The sequence below is a fragment of the Pimephales promelas genome, chromosome 15, assembly GCF_988280905.1.
Source record: "Pimephales promelas chromosome 15, fPimPro1.hap1.1, whole genome shotgun sequence".
Taxonomy (NCBI): domain Eukaryota; kingdom Metazoa; phylum Chordata; class Actinopteri; order Cypriniformes; family Leuciscidae; genus Pimephales; species Pimephales promelas.
Genome location: NC_142783.1, coordinates 22,151,965 through 22,179,282, shown reverse-complemented (window position 1 = coordinate 22,179,282; position 27,318 = coordinate 22,151,965). Strand labels below are relative to the sequence as shown.

General features: G+C 36.9%; 3 protein-coding genes across 4 annotated transcripts; 2 read left to right on the top strand and 1 right to left on the bottom strand.

Annotated features, from left to right (window-relative positions):
• The first annotated feature begins 108 nt into the window (after nucleotides 1–108).
• Nucleotides 109–17,810, top strand: lck (LCK proto-oncogene, Src family tyrosine kinase). The gene is made up of 13 exons (XM_039647205.2): nucleotides 109–360; nucleotides 3,049–3,152; nucleotides 5,297–5,360; nucleotides 5,448–5,538; nucleotides 5,659–5,760; nucleotides 6,269–6,372; nucleotides 6,687–6,836; nucleotides 6,953–7,105; nucleotides 9,503–9,682; nucleotides 13,811–13,887; nucleotides 16,169–16,322; nucleotides 16,465–16,596; nucleotides 16,683–17,810. Exons 2-13 carry the CDS (start codon nucleotides 3,054–3,056, stop codon nucleotides 16,886–16,888), a joined length of 1,512 nt encoding a protein of 503 aa, XP_039503139.2. The 5' UTR covers nucleotides 109–360; nucleotides 3,049–3,053; the 3' UTR covers nucleotides 16,889–17,810.
• Nucleotides 17,811–19,248: 1,438 nt separating this feature from the next.
• tmem54a (transmembrane protein 54a) lies at nucleotides 19,249–23,704 on the bottom strand. Of its 2 annotated transcripts, none has more exons than XM_039647393.2 (6): nucleotides 23,462–23,605; nucleotides 21,992–22,188; nucleotides 21,730–21,789; nucleotides 21,369–21,560; nucleotides 19,929–20,063; nucleotides 19,249–19,692 (listed from the first exon to the last, which is right to left on the bottom strand). In XM_039647393.2, exons 1-6 carry the CDS (start codon nucleotides 23,472–23,474, stop codon nucleotides 19,585–19,587), a joined length of 705 nt encoding a protein of 234 aa, XP_039503327.2. In that variant the 5' UTR covers nucleotides 23,475–23,605; the 3' UTR covers nucleotides 19,249–19,584. The 2 variants fall into 2 exon arrangements, with proteins under 2 accessions (XP_039503327.2, XP_088976496.1); XM_089120370.1 differs by having other exon boundaries at nucleotides 19,282–19,692; nucleotides 21,992–22,189; nucleotides 23,545–23,704.
• A 387-nt stretch (nucleotides 23,705–24,091) lies between these two features.
• On the top strand, nucleotides 24,092–26,797 carry zpcx (zona pellucida protein C). The gene is made up of 6 exons (XM_039682847.2): nucleotides 24,092–24,460; nucleotides 24,531–24,702; nucleotides 24,788–24,884; nucleotides 24,969–25,054; nucleotides 25,134–25,216; nucleotides 25,739–26,797. The coding sequence occupies exons 1-6, from the start codon at nucleotides 24,178–24,180 to the stop codon at nucleotides 26,695–26,697; spliced, it is 1,680 nt and encodes a 559-aa protein (XP_039538781.2). The 5' UTR covers nucleotides 24,092–24,177; the 3' UTR covers nucleotides 26,698–26,797.
• Nucleotides 26,798–27,318: the final 521 nt, after the last annotated feature.

The following is a 27,318-nucleotide window of genomic DNA, read 5'->3' as shown; positions in this document are numbered from 1 at the left end:
AGGTTAAATATCAGCTCAAACACTTCAACGACAGGAAGCTCTATCATCAGCTTGCTCTGAGTCTGCACCACTGTGGTGTGTGTGTGTGCGTGTGTGTGTGTGAGAGAGAGTGATGCTTTCACAAATGATGTGCCTTCGTGAAGGTGGGAAGTCAAACTCTTTCGTGACTTACACAACTTGACACTTAGCAGCACATGTCATCGAAACACGCCGAAGTTTTACAGATCTCGTTGTTTTGTTCGTAATCTTGGTTTAGATGCTCCGCGGAAGAATGTGTTCTTCATAAAATATAAAGCTAACGAAATGGGAATGCCTGCTGAACTGGCTCATCACTGATATCAGCATCTTTCAACAGAAAAGGTGAGTTTTACTTGCGGGTTTCAACTTTTTCCTCACTTAAATCGAGGCCCAGATTAATTCGAACGAGAACAGGTTATCAGACCGGTACTCTCAGGCAGTGGCTTCTTTAAATTAGTGAATAAATTATTGGATGAGACTTTACAAGGTAAAACTAAAGCCTGAGACAAACTGAGATGGGGCAGATTATACTTTTAATAATTTCATAATTTTAAAAGTCTTAAAATATAAGAAAAAAAAAAGAAATCAAAAAGAGTTTTAAGCTGAGCTCATAATATTTGCTAGGCCCATATTTGATATTTTAGTTTCTCAAACAGTGGAACAGAACACTTAGTGAATTATTAATGTGAAGTTTAAATCCAGATATAAAGTCTTACTATTCTGAAGTAGAAAAGTAGATGTGAGTGTGTTCGGATTGAAATAATATCTCTCCGCAGTTCAAATCGAAATTTCTAGAACATGTTTGCGCTGTCGGCTAAAAATTTGTTAAATTTGTTATTTAGTTTGCAAAGTAATTCACAAATGAAATATGATATAGTTATGATTTAATGTATGTCATCATTGGCTTTGTTGTTTTTGTATTCGACCTAAAGGTCAGTCAAGAACAACCACATGATTTTACATTTTAATTCCATCACAGGGGTGATTTTGGATTGAGTCACATTAGATTAAAACAGAAAAAGAGAAAATCCTTATAGATTAACAATGGTGGCTTTTTTTTGGAAAATGGGATTTTAATGAATGCTGGGGAAACGATTAAGGCTGTTAATTTTAATTTACAAAAAAAAACATTATTGCCTTATTCCTAATCGAAATCAAACTACCACAATGCCATTATGTATATGTTAAAATCATTTATTTATTTATTCATTAGGGTAGCCTAAGTGTCAGTCATAAAATGGTACACTTTTATCTAGTGCAGTAGAACTGATAAAACATTGAGGTAAAATAAAATAACATAAAAAACAACAGCTCTTTATATAATAAAGCAGGCAAATTTTAAGCCAACAATATTTTTTGGCTTAACTTTGACTGTTTGGTGGGAATCGTAAAGTGTATCCCTCATGTCTCGACCTCTTGACCTCTGTTTACTCTCCAGCATAATGCAGACAGTGCACAGTGATATATGAAAAAACTTGTGATTGGGGTTCCAGAGGCATTTGATATCTTTGATTTTATTTCAGAGCAATAAAAACACATCTTATGTAACAGGAGAACATGGAGGCCTAAATTAACACAAAATCATTTGTCATTAGCACCCTCATGTCATTCATATGACTTCCTTTTATTTTGAAAAATATTAGTGTTTGTTGTCCATATAATAAAGCCAAAACAACATTGGACCCCAATGATTATCCCTTTAAGTGATTAGGAACACCTACAAACTATTAACTATGCTTGGTTCTTCATAAAGCAATCTGAACCCAAAACATTTGACCTTGCAGTGCATCTCTCGAGACTCATTTGCACTGATACTGGTCGGGTCAGGTGCAGGCCGGAGGTCAGTGGAAAGTCTTGTTTAGAGTCTAGAGATCCTGCTTTGATTTGGGCTGTTCTCTCAAACAGTCCCAGTTCACAGTGTTCAGTTTGACCCATAGGGTTGAGCTTTTCCTGACCCAACAACACAGTTTCTCACGGGTCCAAAGCCCACAGAGACATACACATTGTGTTAGCACATGAACTCTGATTATTTATCTGTTTAATGGCAATGAAAATGCTTTTGGGCTTGAGTGTTTACATATGGATAAACTACAGTACGCTGCAGTCTTACATAAAAACACTTATATACAGGGATATATTGCTATATTCATAATGCAAACCACATAATGTTTAAAGGGATACTCCACTTTTTTTGGAAATAGGCTAATTTTACCACTCCCCCAGAGTTAAACAGTTGGGTTTTACCGTCTTCGAATGTATTCAGCCGATTTTCTGATATTTAGAAGAATATCAATAACCAGACAGTTTCTGGTCTCATTGACTTAGCATATTTTTTTCCTACTATGGAAGTCAATGAGACCAGAAACTGTCTGGTTACTGATATTCTTCTAAATATCAGAAAATCGTCTGAATGGATTCGAAAACGGTGAAACTCAACTGTTTAACTCTGGGGGAGTTGTAAAATGAGCCTATTTCCAAAAAAAAGTGGAGTATCCCTTTAAGACAAGTGAAAAATACACCTAAATCATTCACTAAGAAAACTGTCTGAAACTTATGCGAGTTGGAAAAAGGGTTTAGAATTCATTAAGAGGATTAACGTCCTTTACAGATCTGGTCCAGAACTTTTTTTTTAACAGACAGCTTAACCCAGGCAAAAAAAAAAAAAAAAAAAAGGTAAAATATATAAACTGAATGTTTTTGGCTCTATTTTTTTCTGATGAAACAGGAAAAAACACTCTCCATGAATTCCCTTTTTGTTTTAAAGGGAGCAATCCTACACATTATTTAATGTAACTACAGTAATACAACTCAAAGAGAAAGCATGCCAACAAATAAAAAATACACACAATAATGTCAAAACCTTTTTAGTTATTACCTATTTTATTAAGCCACTACCCTGCTTTTGTATGCCAGAAGCTAGATCGATGCACCTATTGCACTTACGAATGTATATCCATGAATTTATTTAGGCTATTAGAGTCAGAATTATGATAGTTGTCATATTCATTTTCTGTTTTCTTTCATTTTTAGTAAATATGGGGAACTGCGGCTCTTTTGATCCTGATGACGAATTTTCCTACCATCCAGATGAATGGTGTGATAAATGTAACTGTCCAAAGCCTCCACCCAGTCAGGTACGTTTCTGTCAGCTAAAGAAAATTTTATGGCACAGTTAATACTTATTTTTGTTTTCTTTTTTCACATGCAATTAGATCAATAAACTCTCAATTAAATTAAAGCCTAAATTGGGTTAAACAGACTATATCTATACATATATATATCTATATATATACACTATATCAAAAATTTTGATGCGTTTCCACAGTTATCAACATCGCCAATTAAGTAAAGGTTCTACTATTTTCATATTTAAACAATTAACACACATTTGTAACGCTACAATTTCACGTTATATTACTTTAACAGTGAATCACGTACGCTGCTCCGGGGGCATTTTTAATATGGCTTAGCCTACAACAGCCGAGGGAGTGAGGGAAAATTTGACATCTTTCTCTCTTTTCACTAGCCTACTATTATATTGCTTCTTTAGAAAGTCATGGAAGCGATATCGCAGATTTTTTCTTTTGCTTTTAGAGCAAATGCAAATACAAAAAATATATTTGCCATCCTCTCCCATTCACCGCTATTGAAGTTTACACAAAATGGTGATTTCCGCTTCTGAGAACCTCGGATATGTGAGAAAGTTCTATTCTGTGGTTTGTTTGTTTTTTTATACCTATTTAAGATCGTTTACGGTTAGCTAGCTGTGCTAAGATATTTGGCTTACCAAGATCCTTGAACCCCACAAAAATTCCTAAGAATTCCCATGGAAGTCATTGAATAATTCACACACTGAGCATTAGAAAATGTTGCAATATAATTTTTTTCAATTAATATATTGTTTCGGAATAGTGAGACTGTTAAGAAGAGGCAGGTTGTAATGTGAGACAGTGACAGAAGTCACTAAATATGTAGGGAGACGAGAGAGAAAGGAAGTGGTGGAGCCGTTCTCTACACTAAACACATGCATTACAAATTTCTGTGGTATAAAACACAACAATGTCTTACAAAGTGCTACACAAAGCATTTTTGAAAAATGCCTACAGCTGAAACTGAAATGGAAAATGTGTTTTCATGTGCTCTTTCAATATGCAATGGCAATGTTTAATTTAGTTAGGTTTAGTAAAATAAAATTGGAAAAAGGATTTATGATACTGATATACGACGACCTTTGCTTTGTAAAGATCCTAAAATCCTAAATGCGTATGCAAGGCCTATGTTAAAACAGACTGACAATCTCAGTAGATCTTCTAAACATGGTTAAATATGGTTGACCACTGACCCCACACTCTTAAAACTGATGTGATAAAAATAACACAACCTGTGTTTTTTCTTTTAACACATCTGTGTCTAAGCCAACACATTTTGTTTTACCTTTAACACAAGTAATGTATTAGTCTCTTAACACAGGTAGTTTTTAGATCTTAGATCTAATATGTTATAAATATAATCACACAATTTGTCAGGGAATATCTTAATCTGAAATTGCCTGATGTTAAATTCAGTGTAGTTAAAAAATGTGTAAAACTTATTTCATTTAATTTTCTGACTCGAATACACATTCTTTGTGGCTAAAACACCTCCAAGAAAAAAAAAAAAGATGAATTAATTGTATCTGTTCCTACTGTGGTCTGTCTGCGATGATGTAACTCATTGTTTAGATGGGTCAACCCATTCAGGGTTACATGATTTGAGGGAAATGTGCCTTTGTGTTGGTTATCAATTGGAGACTAAAACTTCTAGCTAAATTTGAGGCGCATTTCCTAAGTAGATTAGAAATTAAAGAGAACAACACACGTTGTTATTGCATAAGGAGAATGATGGAATGCTTTCTTTTACTGTGGTAGTTGTTTCATAGGCTGTGAGAGAAGAAAATAAGAACAGCTCCACCCTGTTTATAGGGAAGAGGTTTTGTTTAGTTTATGACATTGTTAAATTATTGAAATTGATGAAAAGATTAGGTTTTAATATCATAAAGACCTCATTAGGGAAATTGCTAATCATTATCAAATAACTAAAATTGCTATACTATATATATATATATATATATATATATATATATATATATATATATATATATATGTATAAATATTTGTATATATAATATATATATTACATATTATATTACATATATTTACATATATATATATATATATATATATATATATATATATGTATTTCTTTCTTTACATTGTGTTCTCCTCTCTCTCACACACAGAACTTTGATCCTCTGATTCCCTATCCATCCCAGTACACTCCTCCACCATCATCTCCACTTCCAGGTGAGACGATATGTTAAACACCTGTCCTACATTTTTCTCTTTAATGTGTGTTTCAGATAGCTCACTCTTGTCATCTTTGTATTGCAGAAAACATAGTGGTAGCCATATACAAATATGAGCCAAGCCACAGTGACGATCTTGGGTTTGAGAAAGGGGAGAAGATGAAAATCCTAAATGCGTAAGAAAAGCCTATGTTAAATCAGACTGACACTCTGAGCTGATTATCTAAACATTGTTTACTTTTGGGTTCTTGTATGGTTTACAACACTGTTCTGGTATGTGTATGTGTGTTTCTTAGCGATGATCCTGAATGGTACATGGCAGAGTCTCTGTTTACCGGGCAGAAGGGATACATACCACAGAATTTTGTAGCAAAACTGAACAGCATTGAGACAGAACCGTAAGTAATGTAACGTTCAGAGCGCACACACGTATACCCAAACAATTCCACAAATAATCATGTATACCCAAACCTATCCACACAATATCACAATTATATGCATCTATGTAGATCAGCTGCTTTGGTTTTTTGAAAAGAAAAGATCAAATCAGCTTCCCCCACAATGAGATTTGGGAAATGACGCCCAAAACTGTGGGTGAAAGGTGATTCATTCAGGGTATCCCTTGTCGATTATGACAGATGATTTACGGGGTGTCAGAAATGGAAAGAGAAGAAAAAAAATACTCCCACAAATCACGCAAGTTTCTGAGCATCACTATGCTAAACCACTCTAGTACTTGCTGATGCCACGTTTCTGCGTATCTTCAGTGTCTCTCTTCTGAGCGTGGGAGGAGTGAAACGCCCCAACCCTGTATATCCGAAACAATTTAAACTCAAAATAAATGATCCAAATGAGTTACTTAATGAACCAAAGCCCTAATAAAATGACAATAATGTTGTGTTGCAGGTGGTTCTTTAAAAATCTCTCTAGGAATGACGCCATGAGGCAATTACTGGCCCCTGGAAACACGCAGGGCTCCTTCCTCATCAGAGAGAGTGAGACCAACCCAGGTGTGAAACAACGCATTGCTTCTCACACAGCAACAAAAACAAACACAAAAGCATGAGCCCACATCAGACACTGCCACAGTTTCATAGTCCCGGTACCAACTGCCAAGACACATGACTTGGGGGGCACATACAAATATTTAAATAGGTTATTGTGTCAGGAATTCTTCTAGGATAATTCTCGGGTGAATTTTAGAACATGTTCTACATGTCACTAACTGTAAAATGCCTCTAGTCTAGAAATTCTCTGTGTTTTGACAGTAGATGTGTTACTGCAGTTGGCAGCCTCTGATTGTCATCTTGTTCTGGTGTCTCAGGTAGTTTTTCCCTATCTATGCGAGACCTTGACCAAACACAGGGTGACATCATCAAGCACTACAGAATCCGCAACCTGGACGCAGGCGGATTCTACATCACCACCAAGATCTCCTTCACTTCCCTCTCAGAGCTGGTCAAACATTACTCACGTATGTTTGAGTATTCATATGTGCCATCGACAAATCGCTTGTGATCAGATTATTTATAAAAGACACAAGAACAGTTTTATCAGGCTGTTTATAAAGTGACACGATTCACTGTGCAGGAGAGGCTGATGGACTATGCGCCCGCCTGGTGAAACCGTGTCAGACCCGAGCCCCTCAGAAGCCCTGGTGGCAGGATGAGTGGGAAGTTCCCCGTGAGTCTCTCAATCTAGAGCGCAGGCTGGGGCAGGGGCAGTTTGGAGAAGTATGGATGGGTAAGAAATGTTTTACTTCCTATTTCTCAACAACACAATTGAGTATTTTTACAGTGGTGATTCATGGTAATCGTTTTAGTTACTTTCTTGATGAATAAAAAAAGCATATTTTCATATATTTTTCTAGACATTGAGACCATGTCAAACCACTTGGAACACCAGTATAAGAATAACCCATTTAAAGGGATAGTTCACTTTGAAATAAATTTTTGATATGTTTTACCCTACCTCAAGGGCATCCAAGATGTAGGTGTTTTTGTTTCCACAGTATTTTCAATTTTGACATTTTTCAGTCAAACCAGTGTTGTCTGTCAGTCATATAATGCAGGTTTAGGGGGTCCACCTCAAAGAGCATGCACAGAGAAGTCAAAATTAAACATGATTTAATGACTCGTGAATGTAAGTACACACTGATGGCCTAAGACACGAAACGAGCGGTTCGATATATATCTAAATATGTTTAGTGAAAAGTAAAACTTCCGAAATCTCAATGTAAACAATGCGTGACGTAGACGCGCGAGAGATCACTTCTGGCGTAACGTTGGACACGGTTCAGTTGTACATCTGATTCAGATCAGTTCAACGGCTGTTAAAAAGAGGTAAAAACTATATAAATACTGTTCGTTTTCTCACTAAACCGCTCGTTTCGTGTCTTAGGGCATCAGTGTGTACTTACATTCACGAGTCATTAAATCATGTTTAATTTGGACTTCTCTGTGCACGCTCTTTGAGGTGGACCCCCTAAACCTGCATTATATGACTGACAGTCACCGGTTTGACCGAAAAATGTCAAAATTGAAAATACTGTGGAAACAAAGACACCTACATATTGGATGCCCTTGAGGTAAGCTAAAACATATCAAGAATTAATTTCAAAGGGGAACTATCCCTTTAAGGGGTGCATTTAAGCATCCAGGTGCCTGCCAGGTCTGTCTGTGCTTGTCTAGAAATGTTTGTGAGCGTGAGCAAACAATGTGAATTGTACCATCAAAAGAGTATTGATAAACATGCATCTACAGGCTAAAGAGAGTGTCTCAGCAACCGCCTGGCATATCATAACTGTAAATACAGTATGCTAGTACTGTTCAGCATTGAAGTCAGTCAGACCACTGTAAATAAACAGATTCAGCATTTTGGTCTGAAGACAATTATACTCGTATGTGTGCTTAAACTCACTCTTTACACACAAAACAACTAACAACAGTCACCTTGAATAACTTTTAAAGATGAATTTTGTGGTAGCTATTGTATTTATCCATCTAGAACTGAGACTCTCAACCATTTAGATTTAAATTTTGTGTTGGACAAACTCATAGCCCCACCATATAGGCTAAGATATTTTCCTAATTTATAATGTAATTATGACAAAGCTGCTTGTTTTCAAACAGAAACTGGTAGTATTAATATGTTACAATACGTCATAAACCGAAAGTTCTTTTCTTCCCAATTGTGACATATATCTGAGTGAAATAAACAAGAATAAATGTAGGGCGGGGCTTGATTTTGTCCATTGAGAATTGATTTGTTGTGGTTTGCTATAGCTGTGATCTCATGTTCAAATTAGACCATTAGATCTATCTTTTAATGTAATTGACCCGTCTTGAAGAAAAAAAATGAGAAGACATTTGGTTTTCAAATATAAACAAAATACAGCTGTGAAATCATGCTTGTCCTGTGTTCACCCTAAAAATAGAACTATAGAAGTCACATCAATGCTTGAGTTTTTACCACTTCCTGTCCCTGGTTGCCATAGCAACTGACTTGTTATCACTGCCTGTCAGCTCCGTGACCACGAGACCCCGCATCATAGGTGCCATTTTGTTTGTTTTTTTGCAGTGAATGACTTTCTTTATTCAAATGAAAGAACTGTTCCGTGTAATGGACAGTTCATTAAACCTCAGTTATTTTCATTGGTGAGATAACATCACACAAATCAAGCCCATAGACATAAAGTCAACCGGTTATAAAGCAGTTAGACAAACTCAATGAAGGAAAACATTGTGAATTTCTCACACAGCAAATTCTTTACAAACACCCCTATGCAAAAACACTCTCATGACAAGAAAGTACCAGTAGTTTTCACACGGCCACTTATTTCTAAATTCCTTTATAATTATGTGATCCAAACAGAAAGATTAAATTTAGGCCTTAATGAAATAGTTTGTCTCAAGTAAATCATTCTCGCTGATTGAGCTCCTGCATGTTTTGAGAATAAGATTATTGAGTCTAAAAGGGATAGTTCAAACACACAAAAAAAACTCTATAAACAACTCTATAATAATTACCCTCCCCGGTTTGATACAACATGAAAAACTTGATGAGAAAATTTTTATATGGGTGAACTACTACCGCTTTAAAATAAGACATACATAATTTATTCTCTCTCTCCTTTTATAGGGCTGTATAACAATAGCCGTCGAGTGGCTATCAAGAGTCTCAAACCAGGTACCATGTCCATGAGTGCTTTCCTGGCAGAAGCAAACCTGATGAAGACCCTGCAGCACCCTCGACTTGTGCGACTTTTTGCTGTGGTTACACAGGAGCCCATTTATATCATCACAGAGTACATGGAGAACGGTGAGACACACAGATGCACTTACACACTCGTTCAAACAAAGGAGGGGAGAGTTCAATGAAATGACAAATCCTTCATAGTACTAAATGATTCATCCCTGCATTTCACCTGGACGTTCTTTACAAAACACAGACAATCTCATTGAGTAACTTCCATTTAAATTTTCATCAGGGTTTCATGATCTAACAAGTCTGAGTAGTATCAGGGCCGTGAGCACTGTCTGAGCGTTGTTTGAGTGTGTTAAAGCCAAGAGCAGTTCAACAGTTGTGTCCGCTCTATAAAAACAAAGCTTTCTCACGGCTTTGAAGATACCGAAGGCATCTCAAAATACGTCCCTCACTCACCTGAATGACTCTGTACAGTATTTTTGAGGGGAAACTTTTTTCAGTCTCTTTCATTGACCACAGTGTTTTTACATTTTCAAACATGTGGTCTGACTCTTTTTCTTACATGAACGAATGCACAGCCAGATCTGGGGAAAGTTACTTTGAAAAGTAATGATTTACACTATCATGTTACTCCTTTAAAAAGTAACTAATTGCATTACTTAGTTACTTTTTTTTTTTTTTAAGTAATGCGTTACATTACTTTGTGTAACTTTTTTTCTCACCTGGGCTGGACTTTTTTTTTTTTTTATAACAAAATTGTTATAGGTTTTGGGCAAATGTAAAGACTTTTTTTAACACCAAAAGTGAAATAATAATCCTCATGCTGAAGGAAACGTAAATTCACGCATGTACAGTAGAGGGCGCAGCATCATATACTGACTCTTTTGACAATGCGTATACATCCAACGCACATGGCACCCTTTAGCGTCAATATGAGACATGGGCCAGAAGGCGCCTCCTAGTGGTCCAACCCTAAACCTACCCCAGAACTAAACCTACCCATACTGTACGTGGGGACAAGAGCGCTGTCAGTCAATAAAACAAAGCAACTCACGTTACTAATCTGAAAAAGTAACTCAGATATTTTGTGGTAAATTTTAAAAGTAATGCATTACTTTACTAGTTACTTGAAAAAGTAATCTGATTTGATGTAATGAGTTACCCACAACACTGTGCACAGCTATAGACATTTTAAGATTAACTATGATTATACATCTTTGTTAACATACAATGCTCACGTTCCCCCGTTTATTCATAAAACGGAGATTTAACAACAATATACACTACCATTCAAAAGAAGTCTCTTAGGCTCACCAAGGCTGCATTTCTTTGATCAAAAATACAGTAAAAACTGTAATATTGTGAAATATTATTACAATTTAAAATGTTTATTTTTAGTTTTTTTATTTTAAGATATTGCAAGTATAATTTGGTGCTCAAGAAACATTTCTTCTTATTATAATAAAACAGTTAGTTCACCCTAAAATGAAAATTCTGTGATTAAGTAACTTATGACGTCTCACGTCGTTCCAAACCCTTAACGTAAGACTTTCCTTCATCTTCGGAACTCAACTAAAGATGAAGACACAAAAGTATAGTAAAGATATCATTAAAGTAGATTCCAGTGGTTTTACGAAGAGGCGCGACTGCTTTGTTTGCGTAAAAAAAATAACATAATTTACGGGTTTGATCCGTAATACATTTTTTGGGAATTTTATTGGTAACAATGTAAAAGTATCAGTCCATTTAATTTGATTCTTGCTAAAATAAAAAGCTAGTGTGAATTTTCAAGATTAAGAAGGGACAGGTACCAAAAGTAAAACTTACAGATAAACTCAAACATACAGTAAAACTCACCAACTAATCTGAATATTTGGAAGGGACATGTCCCATCAAGGTGGTAGTTACGGCCCTGATGTTTATTCCTTCATAATGCCAGTCATTGTTCACTAAGCGGTTCTGGTGTCTGTCGTAACACTCTTGTAAATAGCATGCATGCAGAGCTTGTGTTTCATATCTGGCATTCCCACCTTGAGTGTTCTATCTAGAACGCTTGTCTAATTCCTTGTGTTTTGTGTCACATCATTCTATTTTCGCTCTCAGAATGTTGCTGTTGTAATACTCAGTCAGGTCTGATGGACATTTGAGAAGTTCCATTAATTTTCTTCAAAACATTTTTAACGATTTTCCATCCCTTTCTTCAGTATTAGTTCACCCAAAAATGAAAACTCGGTCATCATTCACTTAGTCTTGTTCATAACCCATATGACTTTCTTTCTTCTGTAGAACACCAAAGATGTTTACCAATGTTTATGCTGTTTTATTTTCTGTGTCAAGCACAAAAATGGCATAAAACCGCTTTAAATGAAATGGAAAATGTTCCACAAGTCCTAAAGACTACTTTTATGGTGCTTTTAGAATATTTCCGTCATTTTTGGAGCTTGACAGCCGTTGATTCTCATTCGCTTTCACTGTACTGAAAAGTGCAGCGTGAACCTTCTTCAAAATGTCTCCTTCAGAGAGAAAAATGTGTTCCACTAAACAAAGAAAACCATACAGGTTTAAAGTTTTAAATCTAGGTGAACTATTCCTTTAACTAAAGGCTTGAGATGCTATAATATTGTTATATTTTTGCGATATTCTCCTCTCCTGAGAAACCTGCAATCATGAGAAGCAAATGCGTTTTTGTCTCAGAGGAGCTAAAGATCTTTATAGCTGCAGCTCTGTTGCGTTATGTTTCTCTAATGCACAATAAAACCCTCATACAAACACAGCATCTCACTGCAACCTACTTAGAACAATGCACAGCACCATCAAAACAAGCCTCACATAGAAAGCAGGGTAAAAGTTATAGCGTGAATCCCATCACACTGAAAAGAGACGGAGTGAGGCAGAAAGCAGATGGACAGAGAAAGTGAGCAAGAGAGAGAGAGAGAGGAAAAGGCAGATAATGTGAGGTATAGAAAGAAAGTCTTTGTTCCATAGGCTAGTATCGGGAATGCTTTCTAATTCAGAGCCAACCACCCAGAAACTCACAACAACAAATCAAACTATTAAATGGCCACCATGGTCACAGGTGTTCACAGAAAAGACCTCCACACCCTATCTCTTTTTAACGCAACAATAGCACCTTGGGTCGTCATCCCAACCGCATTGCGATGCATGTTATTCCATATGTAACCCAGTATGGATAGTTTGTTGGTCTCATTGCCCCTAAGAGGATTGCTGGGCCTCCAGAATGTCATATTGACGCCGACAGTAACAAAAGACTCTAAGAGGAACAGCCACGTTGCTCCAACGTCAGCGAGCTGATTGCAGAGCTTGTGAATGCTCCTGCTTTGTGTTCCCTCTTAAAGGAAGCTGATGGAACACTATGCTCAGCTTGTCAACCTCCCAATTCTTTGTTTGGAGTCCATGTGATGCGTTTAAAAGTACAATTGTTGTCTGTGTTGTTATTTTAAAGAAGCCCCTTTTCCACCCCTCTGTCATTTTAACAATGGAGACAGAACGATTCAAAAACACTAAACTTAACCCACGACCTTGAATTTTACACCCTAATGTGATCTGAGATCAAAGGAATGTGTACGGCGTATGACATTAGTGTTCCTAATGGGGCATTTTCCGCTGCACCTTTGTGGGAATTTCCTTCAGGGTCAGTCAGTTCTTCTTTTTCCAACACAGCCTGTCGTCTCAAAAGCAACAACTTTGGCCTTTAACATTCAACGTCTCAGCGACTGATCCAAACTGGCTGCACTAATTTCCTGCAGTTGTTATGTTCTAGTTCTTGGATCTAATCTGAGTGCTGTTGCTTGCGCTTCTTGGGAACTTTGAGAAGAGCTTACAGAACTTTTTAAGCATCAAAATAACAGCATTCATCTGCTGTTTCCTTTTGCCTTTGAACTAAAATGACTGATGGAGAGAGCGTGCTTCCGGTAACATTTAGTTGTGGTAAAAGAATGTTTAAAAAAGGCAGCTGAAGACAAGACAGAAGACTTACGAACTATAAATAAAATGTGAAAAAAAAACTTTTTTTTACTATTGCAGTGGATGCTGGGAGTGGAAAATACCCTCGTAAATCTCACTAGCGCCAACTAGTGTCTAGTTTTCATAGTTTCAAGCCAAATTATTTCTTTGAGCACATTTAATATTTTATGGTTTACGGCACATTTAATAAATTCTGTCATTGCATGTTTTTGCTGTATATAAAATTTATGCATGTTAAAATGTCGTGTTGACTTTTAGGCAGCCTGGTGGATTTTTTGAAGACTCCAGAAGGATCTAATTTAACCATCAATGTGCTGATCGACATGTCCGCCCAGGTAGGCTGACCATATCATTTTTGGTGGGGGTGTCAATAATGCGCTCATAACATCAGGGGTGAAACATTTGTGCCCTACAGGAAACAAACTGTCCCAAATTTCTACTTCTTACAAGCTTTTAAGACCCTTGTATATTCAGTTTATCACTCATTCCTCCACCGCTGTCTCTAAGCTGGTGACGTCAGCATTGCTCAGCTGCTGTTCTGCTTCCTAATCTTATGGTTAACAATGAGCAATACTGTGTGTGCTGGAACGAGTCTAGACATTTTAATACAAAAACAACTACCCACACCAATCTATAAACCGACTAGATGAACAGACAATAGAAATGCGTACACGAACTGTAGAAAATACATTATTTCTTACTGGCATTACATTTACATTCACTGGGCCAACATACAGTTCTTTGTTTGTTTGCAGGGAAACACTGTACACAGATAGTGAGGACCTAATTTAGGTCAAAGTAATTGACCTAATTAATGACACTCCATGCTTCATCGAGAACATCTAATTACTATGGGAACAATTCTGGCTGGAACGCTAGTGTAGAATCAGATAGAGCCCATGAAATATTGACAGACAGACTGTAATTTTCTTAAGAGAGAGTTTGCGCTTTTATTCAGCTCTGGGTTTATTCCTAAATTGACTGATCGGGTTAAAAATTAGGCTATCAGATGGCCTTGATCACTCATGGTATGAATGTTTTTATTAGTGAGTGCCTCATGTGCTCAGTGTGTAATTGATTGGAGTGTGAAGATGATAAAACACTGATGTTTTAGAGCGGTGTTGCAGGTCAGAGGTTCACGGGGATCGCGTGACATGGGATAGATGTAACAACGGTATCACTTTTCAAAATATTCAATGAAATGTTGGCGGAGAAAGGATGAGGGAAAGTAAGAGATGTAATGTTTTGAAGCGGAATTAAAAAGAGACATTTTGCTTTAGGGATCAGCTTAGTGCTCGAGTTCTTCTCCATAAAGTGAATGAGATCCTTCAGGGCTTTTAAAAGGTCCTGGCGAAACAACTACTTATATACTTACATGCCTCTTGTCAACACACAGACACAGACATGTTCACACGTTTATGGAAAACTGTCAGGCACTTTCACATTAAACCAACACGTTTTTGACGGTCTGTGTAACACTTCCTTGAACAAACATGCACATGGTGTCATAGTGCAACATCCTTTATAAAAAAATCTGTACAGCGTTGCAAAAATCACACTACCATCATGCATCACCCATAATGCATCTGCACACACACGCACCTTATAGTGTCAGGCCTCAGTCTAATTTTATGTGAAAGAGGTTTAGAGCATGGCAGGATCACCAAAGAGCCGATCTAGGAGAACCGTTGTCCTTCCCGCTCATTCTACGCGTCTAGGTCAGAAATAGCAAATCTCTGAGAAGCTCAGCAGCCATCACTGTTCTGAGATCAGTCAAGACTGGAGCTAGCGCAAACATGGGGAAAATAAGAAAGATTATGCATCAGGAAACTAACCTTCTGAATGAAACCTATGGGTTTGTGCTGGGTGGAGTGGAGCAGTGGAGGTTAAAAGTCAAATCAAAGGAAGTAAAAGCAAAACCCTCCCTGTTTCAGGAACTGACCTCTGTCCGTCTGTGTAACGTGTTTTATGTTCGGAATGAAATACCAGCCTACTGTGTACAGTTTGTAAAAAATAATATGTGAAATTTTTATGCAACAATAAATTGTTATATTATGGAATATTGTTGTCACATGATGACCATGTTGTTGCACATTCCATCATAAAAAAAGGAATTTAATACTTTCATTCAGGAAGGATGTGATCAAAAGTAAGAGTAAAGACATCTATCATTTTACAAAGGAATTCCATTTTTATCAAATCAGCTTTGTCATCAGAGGAATAAATGATATTTCAAAAAATATTAAAACAAAAACTGTTGTTTTAAATTGAAATAATATTTAACAATATTACTAATTTTGAACAAACTAACAATATTCTTGATAAAATTAAAGCGGTTTACAGTTTTTGGCGGTTTTATAAAATAATGATTTTTTTTTTTTTTGCAAATATTAATTGCAGTTAATTTTTTACACTAGAAATAGAAGGTCAAATAAAGCACACAGCATTGTGAGATACAGCATCTAGAGCAGTATTGTCTATTAAATACACCAAATGTATGCCATCTTAGTATTTCATAAATACTTTGCATGGTATAAATACTTCAGAAATAATTTGGTAGTACATAGCCATAAATCACACACAGCATTATTATTAACACTTTACTGCTCCCTGCAGGTCGCAGAGGGAATGGCTTACATAGAGCAGAAGAACTATATCCATAGAGACCTGAGAGCTGCCAACATTTTGGTGTCTGCTGAGCTCATTTGCAAGATCGCTGACTTTGGCCTTGCTCGCCTCATCGAAAATAACGAATACACTGCCAGAGAGGGTAAGGTCATCGGCTGCATCATGCTTTGGTCTGTCAATTTCCATTAGGATTACATCACCACAGAATCTCTGTTTATGCGAGAAATTCTGGCTGCTAAACTTTAAAAGATACCTAAAAAGATGCCTTTTTAAAAATCACACAGGTGCAAAGTTTCCAATCAAATGGACTGCACCTGAGGCCATAAACTACGGCACCTTTTCGATCAAATCAGATGTCTGGTCGTTTGGAGTACTGCTGACAGAGATTGTTACTTATGGAAGAATCCCATATCCAGGTAACAGACCAGCTCAATGTGCTTCCTCTTTGACCTCATTTTGCCATATGTCAGAATATCTTTTGACTGTTACTCTGATCTTTCAGGGATGACAAACCCAGAGGTGATCGCAAACCTTGAGAGAGGGTATCGCATGCCTTGCCCCGATAACTGCCCAGAGGCTCTCTATAACGTCATGAAACACTGCTGGACAGAGAGCCCAGACAACCGGCCCACCTTTGAGTACCTGCGCAGTGTTCTAGAGGACTTTTTCACTGCCACAGAGAGACAGTACCAGGAGCAGCCATGCTGAAGAAATTCATCTTATGAACAGCAGAATTTGAAAAAAAATGACAGCCCATGGGGTCATGGGTTTTAAATACAGTTTTAAGTATAGTAAAAAGACAAAAGAAACATTGATGAGAATAAGCCAATGATTAACGGTGAAAATGTTGTCAATTACCCTCATGTTGTTCCTAACCCGTAAGACTTTTGTTAATCTTTGGAACACAAATGAAGAGCTTTTTGATGAAATCGAAGCAATTTCTGTCTTTCAGTTGACAGCTACGCAATTGACACTTTGATCCGTCATAAAACGAACCCATGCAAATTCAGTGGTTTAGTCCAAATTTTCTGAGGAGACTTGATCGTTTTATGAACAGACTGATTTTATTCACTTATAAACATTAATGAGTGAACACAAACAGAAGCTCAACTGAACCTGATTGACATGCGAGAACAAAACTTATTCGGAAACTCAAACGTGCTGCTTAATACGAGAATGAATCTCATTGGTTCTGAAGCTCAAACGTGCTGCGCAACATGATAATGAACCTCATTGGTTCTCACGTCAAGTGAACATGCTTGAGCTTTCGTTTACCACAAAGTATGTGCGATTTGATGTTTGTACGTGAATAAAAACCTAAATTCAATCTGTTTATCATATAAAACGCTTGGGTCTCTTTAGAAAATTTTGGACTAAAACGCTCAATTCATAAGGATTGGTTTTATGATCTCTTTATGAACTTTGGAGGGACAGAAATCGAAATTTTTGGGTGAACTATACCTTTAAACAGGGATTTGTGGATTGGATGAAAGAATGTCCTGCTTTGTGTTGTCTTTCAGTATTTCTGCTTTCTGTGCATTCTGCTATTTTAATTTTTATTTTGTCTTATTATTTTTATAAATAACTGCATTATGAACTACTAAACCAGTAAAACAGTCCGAGAGATCAATTGGCCTCGTTCTGTCTCGTTTCATCTACTTAGACAGCTCTTTTACAGATTCACTGGCCGCAGTTTGTTTTAATTTAACAGACTTAAAGTGAAATTTCTTTTAGTTTCATTCTCACCCTCACAACATTGGTGCTAACAAGTTATAAAAAGCTCATAGGAAAATCTACCCAACAATTCTTACCAGGGCTGCACTTCCCAAAAGCATCGGATGTTTATCATAGGGATCATCGATGGTAATTGTTCTATTATCAACTTAGGCTTATGATGCTTTTAGGAAATGCAGCCCAGGCCAAAAGTTAAACCAAGGAACATCACTTCCCAAGCATGGCCAATAATATTTCTATGAAACAACAGAGCCACACAGCCTTTAAAAATATATATTTGGGCTGTCAAACGATTAATCGCGTCCAAAATAAAAGTTTGTTTACATAATATATGTGGGTGTGGGTTATATACAGTGTTGGGTAAGTTACTCTAAAAAAGTAATTAATTACTAGTTACTAATTACCTCTTCAACAGTGTAATTAGATTACTGTACCAATTACTCTCTCTAAAAAGTATTTAATTACTTTTAATTACTAATTACTTTCAAAATCCCATATCAGTCTCAACCAGCTGAATAATACAAGGATAGACATGAATCTGTTTTAATTCTTTCAAATAAATACTATAAAATTGCATGAATTATCCTTAAACTGACCAAGGTGGAGAAGGTTACATTATAAAAACATACTTTTTAACATCAGACAATACATTTTGATGTTAAACCCACTATTGTTTTATGTCTGATCTCATGACATTTCACACTTTTTTCATACATATTTTACAATAATTCATAAGAAATTTAGACACCTCATAAAATGCATACGAATCGTTGTGAGATCGGATTGATTTATACACAGTATTTACCTCAATTACATCAGAAGTAACTGTAATTAAATTACAGATAAATGAAGAGTAATCCCTTACTTTACATTTTTAAGGGAAAAGTAATTAAATTACAGTAACTAATTACTTAGTAATTAGTTACACCCAACACTGGTTATATATATATATATATATATATATATATAAATACACACACATGCATGTATATTTAAGAAAATATTATTTATATGTAAAATATTCATATATAATATAAACTATATATAAATCTATATACAGTATATACATGAAAATATTTCTTAAATACAAGCATGTGTGTGTGTGTGTGTGTGTATATATATATATATATATATATATATATATTTATATAATTATATAATTATATACAGTGCACCCACATATATTATGTAAACACAAACTTTTATTTTGGATGCGATATATATATATATATATATATATATATATACACTTCAATGTAAATGTATAGTAGTTTTATAATATAAAAGAGTTTTATAAATATTTTGCATAAATTATAGGGACTGTGTTCAAGCAATTCAGTTTCAAATAGAAAAGTCTTTTTAATATAAATGTAACAATGAAACCCATCAGTGCAGAAATGTAACATTAAACACACACATCAAATATTTTCTTGAGGTTAATATATAAAACATGCACTTTTATAGTACTTGGTCACACAGTCAGACCGTTTAAGACACTCATCATTAGTGCTTCATTAGATGTCGGAGCACCACCTCTCTTCACCTGCTAGCCATTTCAGTGAGCAGTACACTTTTATGTTTTATGTGCATTGGCACTTGGTATTTCTTGGTCCACTGTCATGCAGTGGTTTTGAAAAGCATGTATTGTTCATGTAATGTTTACTTGTGAATTACAGTTCACTTGTCTCCACAGCAAGTAGGTCATGTTCTGCTGGCTCCGCCTCATTCGGATCATCTCCTGGTGGCAGTGGGGTTTCTTCTGGCAGCTGGACACGCACCTAAACCCCAAGATTTACATTGCATTCAAACACAAAGGTTTATCAAGTTTAAAGTGGAGCTAGCATGCAAAATTGCTCTTAAAACAATCCGTAACCCAAAATGATTTCATTTAAAATTCTGATTCGTCTTGATCGCATTCAATTCAAACGCAAGTCAATCTTTAACACTACTCTTATGCAGCTTTGCAAGTATTATACGTTTTTTCCTTCAGAAAAGCGCATATAAATCTATTTACCCTTTTAGTGACAGTTCTTCTCCATGGGCAGCGCATCCGGAGGAACGACGTGCAGGCCAAGAAACAGCGGCAGGAGAACACAACCTCCACCACTGACATCAGAATCAATGGAAACCATAGGATTAATGTAGTACCCTGGAGAGAGAAATATACCTTGAATATTGTAAATATATATATATATATATATTTTCTTTCTTTTTTTTTGGGGGGGGGGGGGGGGGGGGGGTCGGGGGGGGGGGAGATTTCCTTTCACTTGCTAATTTCGCATTATGTCCTATCACCATTTTAACAATGAATTCCCGTGACTTTTGCATGACATTTCTATGCATTTGTGACTACTTGATTTTAAAAAAAAGCAATTTTAGCCAAATATGTAGAGCTGATTTTTTTTGTGTGCAATTTTACATTTACATTTATTCATTTAGCTGACGCTTTTATCCAAAGCGACTTACAATTGCTATATATGCCAGAGGTCGCATGCCTCTGGAGCAACTAGGGGTTAAGTGTCTTGCTCAGGGACAAATTGGTGTCTCACAATGGATTCAAACCCATGCGTCTCACACCAAAGGCATGTGTCTTATCCATCACCACCCTGGTGACCCACCACCCTGGGACCACCCCAATTTTAAAATTCCATGCCGAAACCTGACGCCTCAATTTATACAGTTGTGCATTGAAGCATCCTGGTTGTGAGCATATGTAAGGGATAATGTACACCCAGCTGGTTGTTATCTCAGAATAAACCTCTGACAGGGTGATGAGGACCCTGACGTGAAGCGGAGGCAAGTTTCTTCAAGCGTCTTGGAGGCCACAGTACTCCTAGATTTAGACTGCCTCAGTTTTTTTCTTTTTGTTTGTTTCTTCATGCAATCACAGACAGACGTTATGACTGTGAGATCAGATCTCAGTGTGGAGCACTGGCTGTTGTCAGACTCCTTGTGCATACAAACATCTCACTGGATTTATGGTAAAAGGAATGTTTGGTAATGTAAACTGACATTTCCTACTGACTCACTACAGCAAAAGATATAAATAACTGGCTTAAAACCTTTGTGTATAAATACTAACATGCTTCACATACATTTTAATAAAAAAGTTATTTTCATTATTTTAATTAACAATGTTGTACTATTTTAATACTGGTATATGAGTGCAAAAGGTTTGGACACATGCACTTAAGTTGGGGTACACAGTAGAACACTTGAATATTTGTCTTTTACCTTTATGCCTTTGTTCCTCAGTTTTAACATAAACTAATTCAGGATAAAATATGATCGTACATGAGTTTTATAACAGATTTAGTTTGCCTTGAGATGCATTTAAGTCACCAGAACTGTTGCACACTAAACAGAGAAAGAACTCTTTAAAAAAATGCATTTATGAGACTCATATCATTCATTTGCATTTGATTACACAAGGACTGCAGATAAATTGACTTACATAGATGCGTGTGGGGTCAAAGGGGCATTCGTTTGTGATGCTGTACAAATTTATGATGGCAGACTGGTTGCAGTGGGCAAACAGATTCTCCCCGTCCAGATGTATGACCCTCACTGTAGCAACACTGATTCCCACAGCAGAGGCGGCACCCAAAAGAAGAGCCAGGACACTCATCACTAGTAAAAACCAACTCTGCAACAAAGATAGATTTCGAATGTGTTCCGAAATAAATAATACATGAATATTTTTTTCTATTGAAAGACACTGGTTTTAAAGTGAAAGCAAATACACCTCATGTAGCAAAAACACAAATAACAAATGTGATCTTAACAAAAAGGACAGTATTGAGTCGAGTACTCACCAACTGCTGGTTTTTCTTGTTCTTTGAGAGAACAATAGCTGAAATTCCACCAATGATTGCCTGCAGGTTATAACATGGTCAGATGTATGAATTATAGTGTGGATTCATTCAGTGCAAGGGGTTAGTTTGAGGTTTCAACTAACACACCTAGCTATGCCTCATCTGGCTATGCCTCATCACTGGCAACTTGTTAATGATCACAAACAAACTCTAATGGGGATAATAAGCAAGCAATATATTACAGTTTTGAGGACAGACATACCATGAGTCCTGCCACAAGAGCAATGACATTTGATATGGGGTAGACGAGTTTCCGGTTCCAAGTGAACACACTTATGTGTCGAAGCACAGCTCCATGTACCAGTGCCGCCAACAAGAAGTTCACATGACCAACCAGAACCAGTCCCAACCCCATCTTCATCAGGATCTTGTCATCCTTCAGACTGCCACAACAAATACCTACAGCAAACACACACAATATCAAGGAACCATAAACACAGAAACAGCAAGACATTGATGACAAAGGACCAGACAACAAATCATCATTTAAATTAAATGTCAAGGAACTTTGTGCACCATGAAATCCAGATGACCTTGAGACTACACTTTCATGCGTCGTGACTTCACTAAAAAGCAAAGATGATGGTCAGATGTAATGGAGATCCCCACACCTGAATTCCCATTCACTTCTATGCATTTGTGATTACTATTTTTTTTTAAAATCAGAGCAATTGTAGACAATTGATTAAAGATTTAATTGTAAATCAATAATAAATAAATAATCTTATAAATATTAAATATATGCATCACAATTTACAGCTGTATTGTACACTTTCAACCAGGCCATAATTTAGGGTTTTAAAAGATAATTTAGGAGAACAATACTGTTAAATTCTCACTGGTTTAATCGTCATTTACTCATCTCATGCTGTTGAAAACCTAGATGACCTTTTTTTCCCCCCCTTCTATGGTACAATTTAAAAAATATATATATTTTTTTTAAAAAGTCGTCATTAACAATTTAAATGCAAAAACTGATAAATGGTGAAAGAAAAAGTCAATCATTGAAAGGGACGCAACCCCATTCTTAGCGACACCCCCAATGTTTACGAACACAGATGGGTTACGATATTCAGATTTTACTGCTGAATAAAATATGTAATTGACAAGGTCTCCCGAGTTACATTTTAGGCTTTTTTCAAGAAGAGGAGCTGTAGGCTACTTGGAATATGACTGTAAAACAAAAGAGTTTGGATGGTGTTTTTGCTCCACATTTTCAGTCCACAGAAGTCCTAGCCTAGAACAAATGTCCTAGTTTGGAAGGACGTAGCTAATGGGGAGTAAATTAAGACGGAATTTTCATTTTCTGTAAAGTGCATTTATAATAACACATAACTTTCATCAAAATAAATAAATAAAATAAACATCCCATCACAAAGGTTGCATATAACACATTCATAGTGGATATCAAATCTTCCACACCATACATCTTAAACAAGCTATAACAAATACAACATGTGCGAAATTAACATTAATGTAAGTTAGCAGGCAACATTAGTATAAATGCCGGTCATTACTAAACTCGTAACATTCAGTAAGCGAGAGAACGCTGTGTTGATCTATTATCAAGATAAACATAACCACACCCTGACAACGTTCGCGAGCCTGTTCATTCTCCCACTCCATGAAATGAAATGAACACTTTACTAAATGATTCCAAAGCCCAACTCACCCGAATTCACCATCCTGAAGTCCTTCTTTCAGACGAAGTCATAATTAAAAGTTTAACATGTTCAAGGACCTTCTCCTCTTATCGTGCCTCTCAGGCTGAGTTGTTCCTTCTTCCCGTTCACCTGCGTGTGCGTGCATGGCCACTCCCTCTCCGCGCGCTCACCTGATCATGGGCACCCTGCAGGTGTCGCTGTAACTTACATGGAGTTTATACCGTCTCCGAGGCGAGCACTGTTATGTCATTACATTGTTGACATTCTTTTCCCCCCTTTCAAATACACTTTTTACGAAACAATGTTTGAAATTTTGCTGCTAATTTAGCCAACTAATTTGGCCTATGGAATAATCTTGGTGGGTTTGCGAGCTAACCTTAACCTTAACCCTAACCTTTTTTTAAAGAATAAGGTTTCGTTTTAATTTATGAATGACAAAATTTACTTCTGAAAATATTGTCTAGTGTATTAAAAAATAAAATAAATAAAAAAGATTTAATGAATCTGAAAGAAAAATAAAGAAGCCCAATCAGTAGTCAGCGTTGATGAGCTGATGAGGTACACCTGGACTTGATAAGCTGACTCTCATTAATTCATTAACCTGCACATTATAAACCTGCACTCAGCTTCAATTTAAAGGTAGGCAGGAAAAGAAAGACATCTAAAGTGGCTGTGTAATTAACTCAGTGCTGGTTTTCTAGCAGATCAAAACTAAAGTATTGGGATGGCGGTGGTTTTTGGCGTCTTATGTTCCGCTATAGCGTGTCTTGCTCTGCCAGTTGCATCTAACGGGAATGATTTTAATGGACGCATTTCAGCGTACTCACCGGGAGTCGTCAATGATGTCTGGCATGTTTTTGACTTTCCTGGCATACCTGAAGATGGACTTTTCTTGAATGGAATCCCTCAACCTCACACTTTTGATGGGTTTGGATCTGGTTTCCCAATGCAATATGATATGGGTCTACTGGAGAGAAGAAACGGTTTTTCATTAAGGATCATGAACTGTATGTTATTAAAATGCACTTAATCATGTTCGGTGTAGTTGCTGTCTTACTAATATTTGTTTTGCTTTAGCATCTTGGAGTGATCCAGCAGATACTAACGTGTTCCACAAAGGAGAGCAGTTGTATCTACAGGTGTCTGCCTCGCCTGCCCCTGGTCAACAGCTTTACGTCCAGTCCTGCCATGCGTCCTCCTCTCCAAACCCTGCTGAGAAACCTGAAGTCGCCCTTATCATTAACAAAGGGTAGGTCAACTAAACAAGGGTTTTTTTTCTCTCTCCCTATACTTACTCTCTGAAATAATTTAGCCTTCGTTTTTATGTTTGCCAGCTGCGTAGCTTCCAAAGAGTCTTTGGTGAAGTTTGTGTTGCGACGTAGTGACGTTGTCAATTTCATTGTTCGTACGTCCAGTTTAAAGTCTTCCGAGGTGAGTGTTCATTCCCAGTTAGGATTACTATAATCCAACAAGCTGACCATCACTAGATCTATAATGCTCTCCTGTTTGCTTTAGCTTTATATTCACTGCAGAGTCTATCTTTCTGATGTGGGTCTGACCTCAGTCACTAAATTCTGCAATTACAACAAGCTCAAATCAAGGTAAGTTTGTATCTGATCTTCCTCTAATTTGTTCCTTTTGTCCTAATAGGCTTTTGGAACTTAAACCTTTTGTTTTCAGATGGGTTGACCTGGGTGCCAAAACATCCGTATGCGATTGTTGTGGGAAAAGGTGCAGAAGCTTGGGGCATGCAGAACTTCCTGGTTAGTATATGAGCTGGAACATAAATGAACAAAGTACCCATGTCCAGGGCAGACTCCAGATTAAGGACAGCCTGCTTCAGTTTAACCATACTATTGCTAGCCATTTTAGTTAAATGTTAAATTTCCATTGATCTCTCTTAATACAAAATGCACTGCGAAGGGAAGAACTTGCATTGGCTAAAATGAACTATCAATTAGTGTTTTTTATATTTATTAATCTTTGGTTTTAAAATGCAAAAACAACAAAAGATAAAATACAATTCTGCTCATATTGGCTCACAGTGCATCAATGTAAAGATGCTCAACTTCTAGTTGATACTACATTTAAGTAAAGTTGATCCAGTTTAAAAGAGAACTGGTTCATGTGACCAAAGAACCTTAAAGTGGTGTTCCCAATATTTCTAGCAAATGCAAAAAAATTAAACCACTCCTTCAAGAACCGGAGCTGCTGGACCTCTAAAACAAAAACTTTCTGAGCCCTGTATGTTGCTTTGAAATGACCCTCCACTGTCTCTGTTACAGATTCTCTAGACCTGAGCGCAGTAGTAAGCACCGGCCCCCTGATTATTAAGGATCAGCCATCTGCACCACAGGCAACGTCACTGTCAGACAACAGTGCAACAAAGTCCAGCCCTACACCCAGAAACTTGTCTGATAAAAGATTGATCATGGCAGGTGCCTCCTTCTCCGGGAGCTCAAAGCAAAACATTGGCAATGTCTCCCCCTGGCCTGTTCAGCCTAGCTTTGGTGGTTTGGTTATAATCAGCCAGGGACAGGGAAGCGATATATCAATGTGGCTACCAGACATCATGGAGCTTGAGTTGCCACCAGTGGTGCAAGTGGGAATTGGTTATCCAGAAAACCATGATGTTGATGTAACCCTTCAAAGTGACGAACCCTTTAGAAAGCTGAAACCAGATGAAAGCACTGTTGAGATGAGTCCGACAGTTGCTGTGAATGAAGGAAAAGCTCAAGTTGAAGCTGTGCATTTGCATGATGTTGCAGAGGACCAATTGCGCATGTGGCATCTTAAAGATGTTGCCCGCTTGCATGAGATTCAGGAGAAACCTGTTGTGACTGAAGTACGTCACTTATTGCAGCCTCAACTGAATTTTGAATCTGAATTTGACTTTCCTTCTAATGACAAATCAGTGGTCGACCCTACACCAGATAAGCTCTCTGAGAGTGCTGAGGATAAGGATGAAGTTGTTTTCAGACACGCTGAGATGGTCTTTAAAAGCTCTAAAGGAGCTGAAGAGCCAGTTCTCTTCTCTAAACTAAGTCTGAAACAAGCTGCAGATGGATCCAGTTCTCTCAATTATGAAGAACGGAAAAGGCCCAGCATGACAAAATGGGAGAAGAATCTGCAATCAGAGCGGGATGGCGAGAAAAGACAAAAGGATGAGCGGGTGGAGGGCTCCTCTGAAATTAAAGGTCTAGTTTCATCCCTATTAGATCAACTGAGGTCAATGGACTGGTGATTTTGTTTTTATTAAAAATCCATCAGTGACCTGTTTTGCTTTTGTGTGAAATGTCATTTCTGAAATTTCAACTCAAATAAAGCTGCTTTTTTTTTCCTCATTGCAATTTTTTGTTTTGGTCATTTAAATACCTGGATTTAAAAAAAAAATATCTGGGTTTTCTGAAATTTGGTAGGAGGGAAAGTAACTTCAAATTGGTTATCATATGGATGTGGTAATGCTGAGCCTTTTTAATTTTACTTATTTTGAGCTAAAGTAATGAAACTGCTATGATTCATCACCTTTACAGGAATATAAACAACTGTTTTTCATGGTAAACTGCCTACCTGGTGAATTTGGTTATCTTTTTCTGATTTGCAAATATGGTGAACTTTAGCATCATAAAATATCAGGCCAAAGAATTATACCATTTATGAGAGGGTTAATTTAAGTTTTTTTTTTTTTTTTTTTTTGATTAAATGAATTTTTGTCAGTATTTTGAGGGTGACCCATGTTCATGTAAAAGAAACCTTGTGCTGTAGACTGCTGCACCCAGATGTCGCTGTTGGATGTTCCTTGTTGAATGTAGCCTACTGTCATGTTACACCGCATGCTCGGTGCGCGTGTTTTTTTCTGTTATCC

Coding starts and splice junctions, on each gene's coding strand:
- lck (XM_039647205.2), top strand. CDS start 3,054: ATGGGGAACTGCGGCTCTTTTGATCCTGATGACGAATTTTCCTACCAT. Junction 5,761..6,268: donor AACAGCATTGAGACAGAACC/GTAAGTAATGTA, acceptor GTTGTGTTGCAG/GTGGTTCTTTAAAAATCTCT. Junction 16,323..16,464: donor CGAATACACTGCCAGAGAGG/GTAAGGTCATCG, acceptor AAAATCACACAG/GTGCAAAGTTTCCAATCAAA.
- tmem54a (XM_089120370.1), bottom strand. CDS start 23,598: ATGCACGCACACGCAGGTGAACGGGAAGAAGGAACAACTCAGCCTGAG. Junction 21,561..21,729: donor ACAAGAAAAACCAGCAGTTG/GTGAGTACTCGA, acceptor TCTTTGTTGCAG/AGTTGGTTTTTACTAGTGAT. Junction 19,693..19,928: donor GAAGAACTGTCACTAAAAGG/GTAAATAGATTT, acceptor CTTGGGGTTTAG/GTGCGTGTCCAGCTGCCAGA.
- zpcx (XM_039682847.2), top strand. CDS start 24,178: ATGGCGGTGGTTTTTGGCGTCTTATGTTCCGCTATAGCGTGTCTTGCT. Junction 24,461..24,530: donor TTCATTAAGGATCATGAACT/GTATGTTATTAA, acceptor GTTTTGCTTTAG/CATCTTGGAGTGATCCAGCA. Junction 25,217..25,738: donor GGGGCATGCAGAACTTCCTG/GTTAGTATATGA, acceptor TCTCTGTTACAG/ATTCTCTAGACCTGAGCGCA.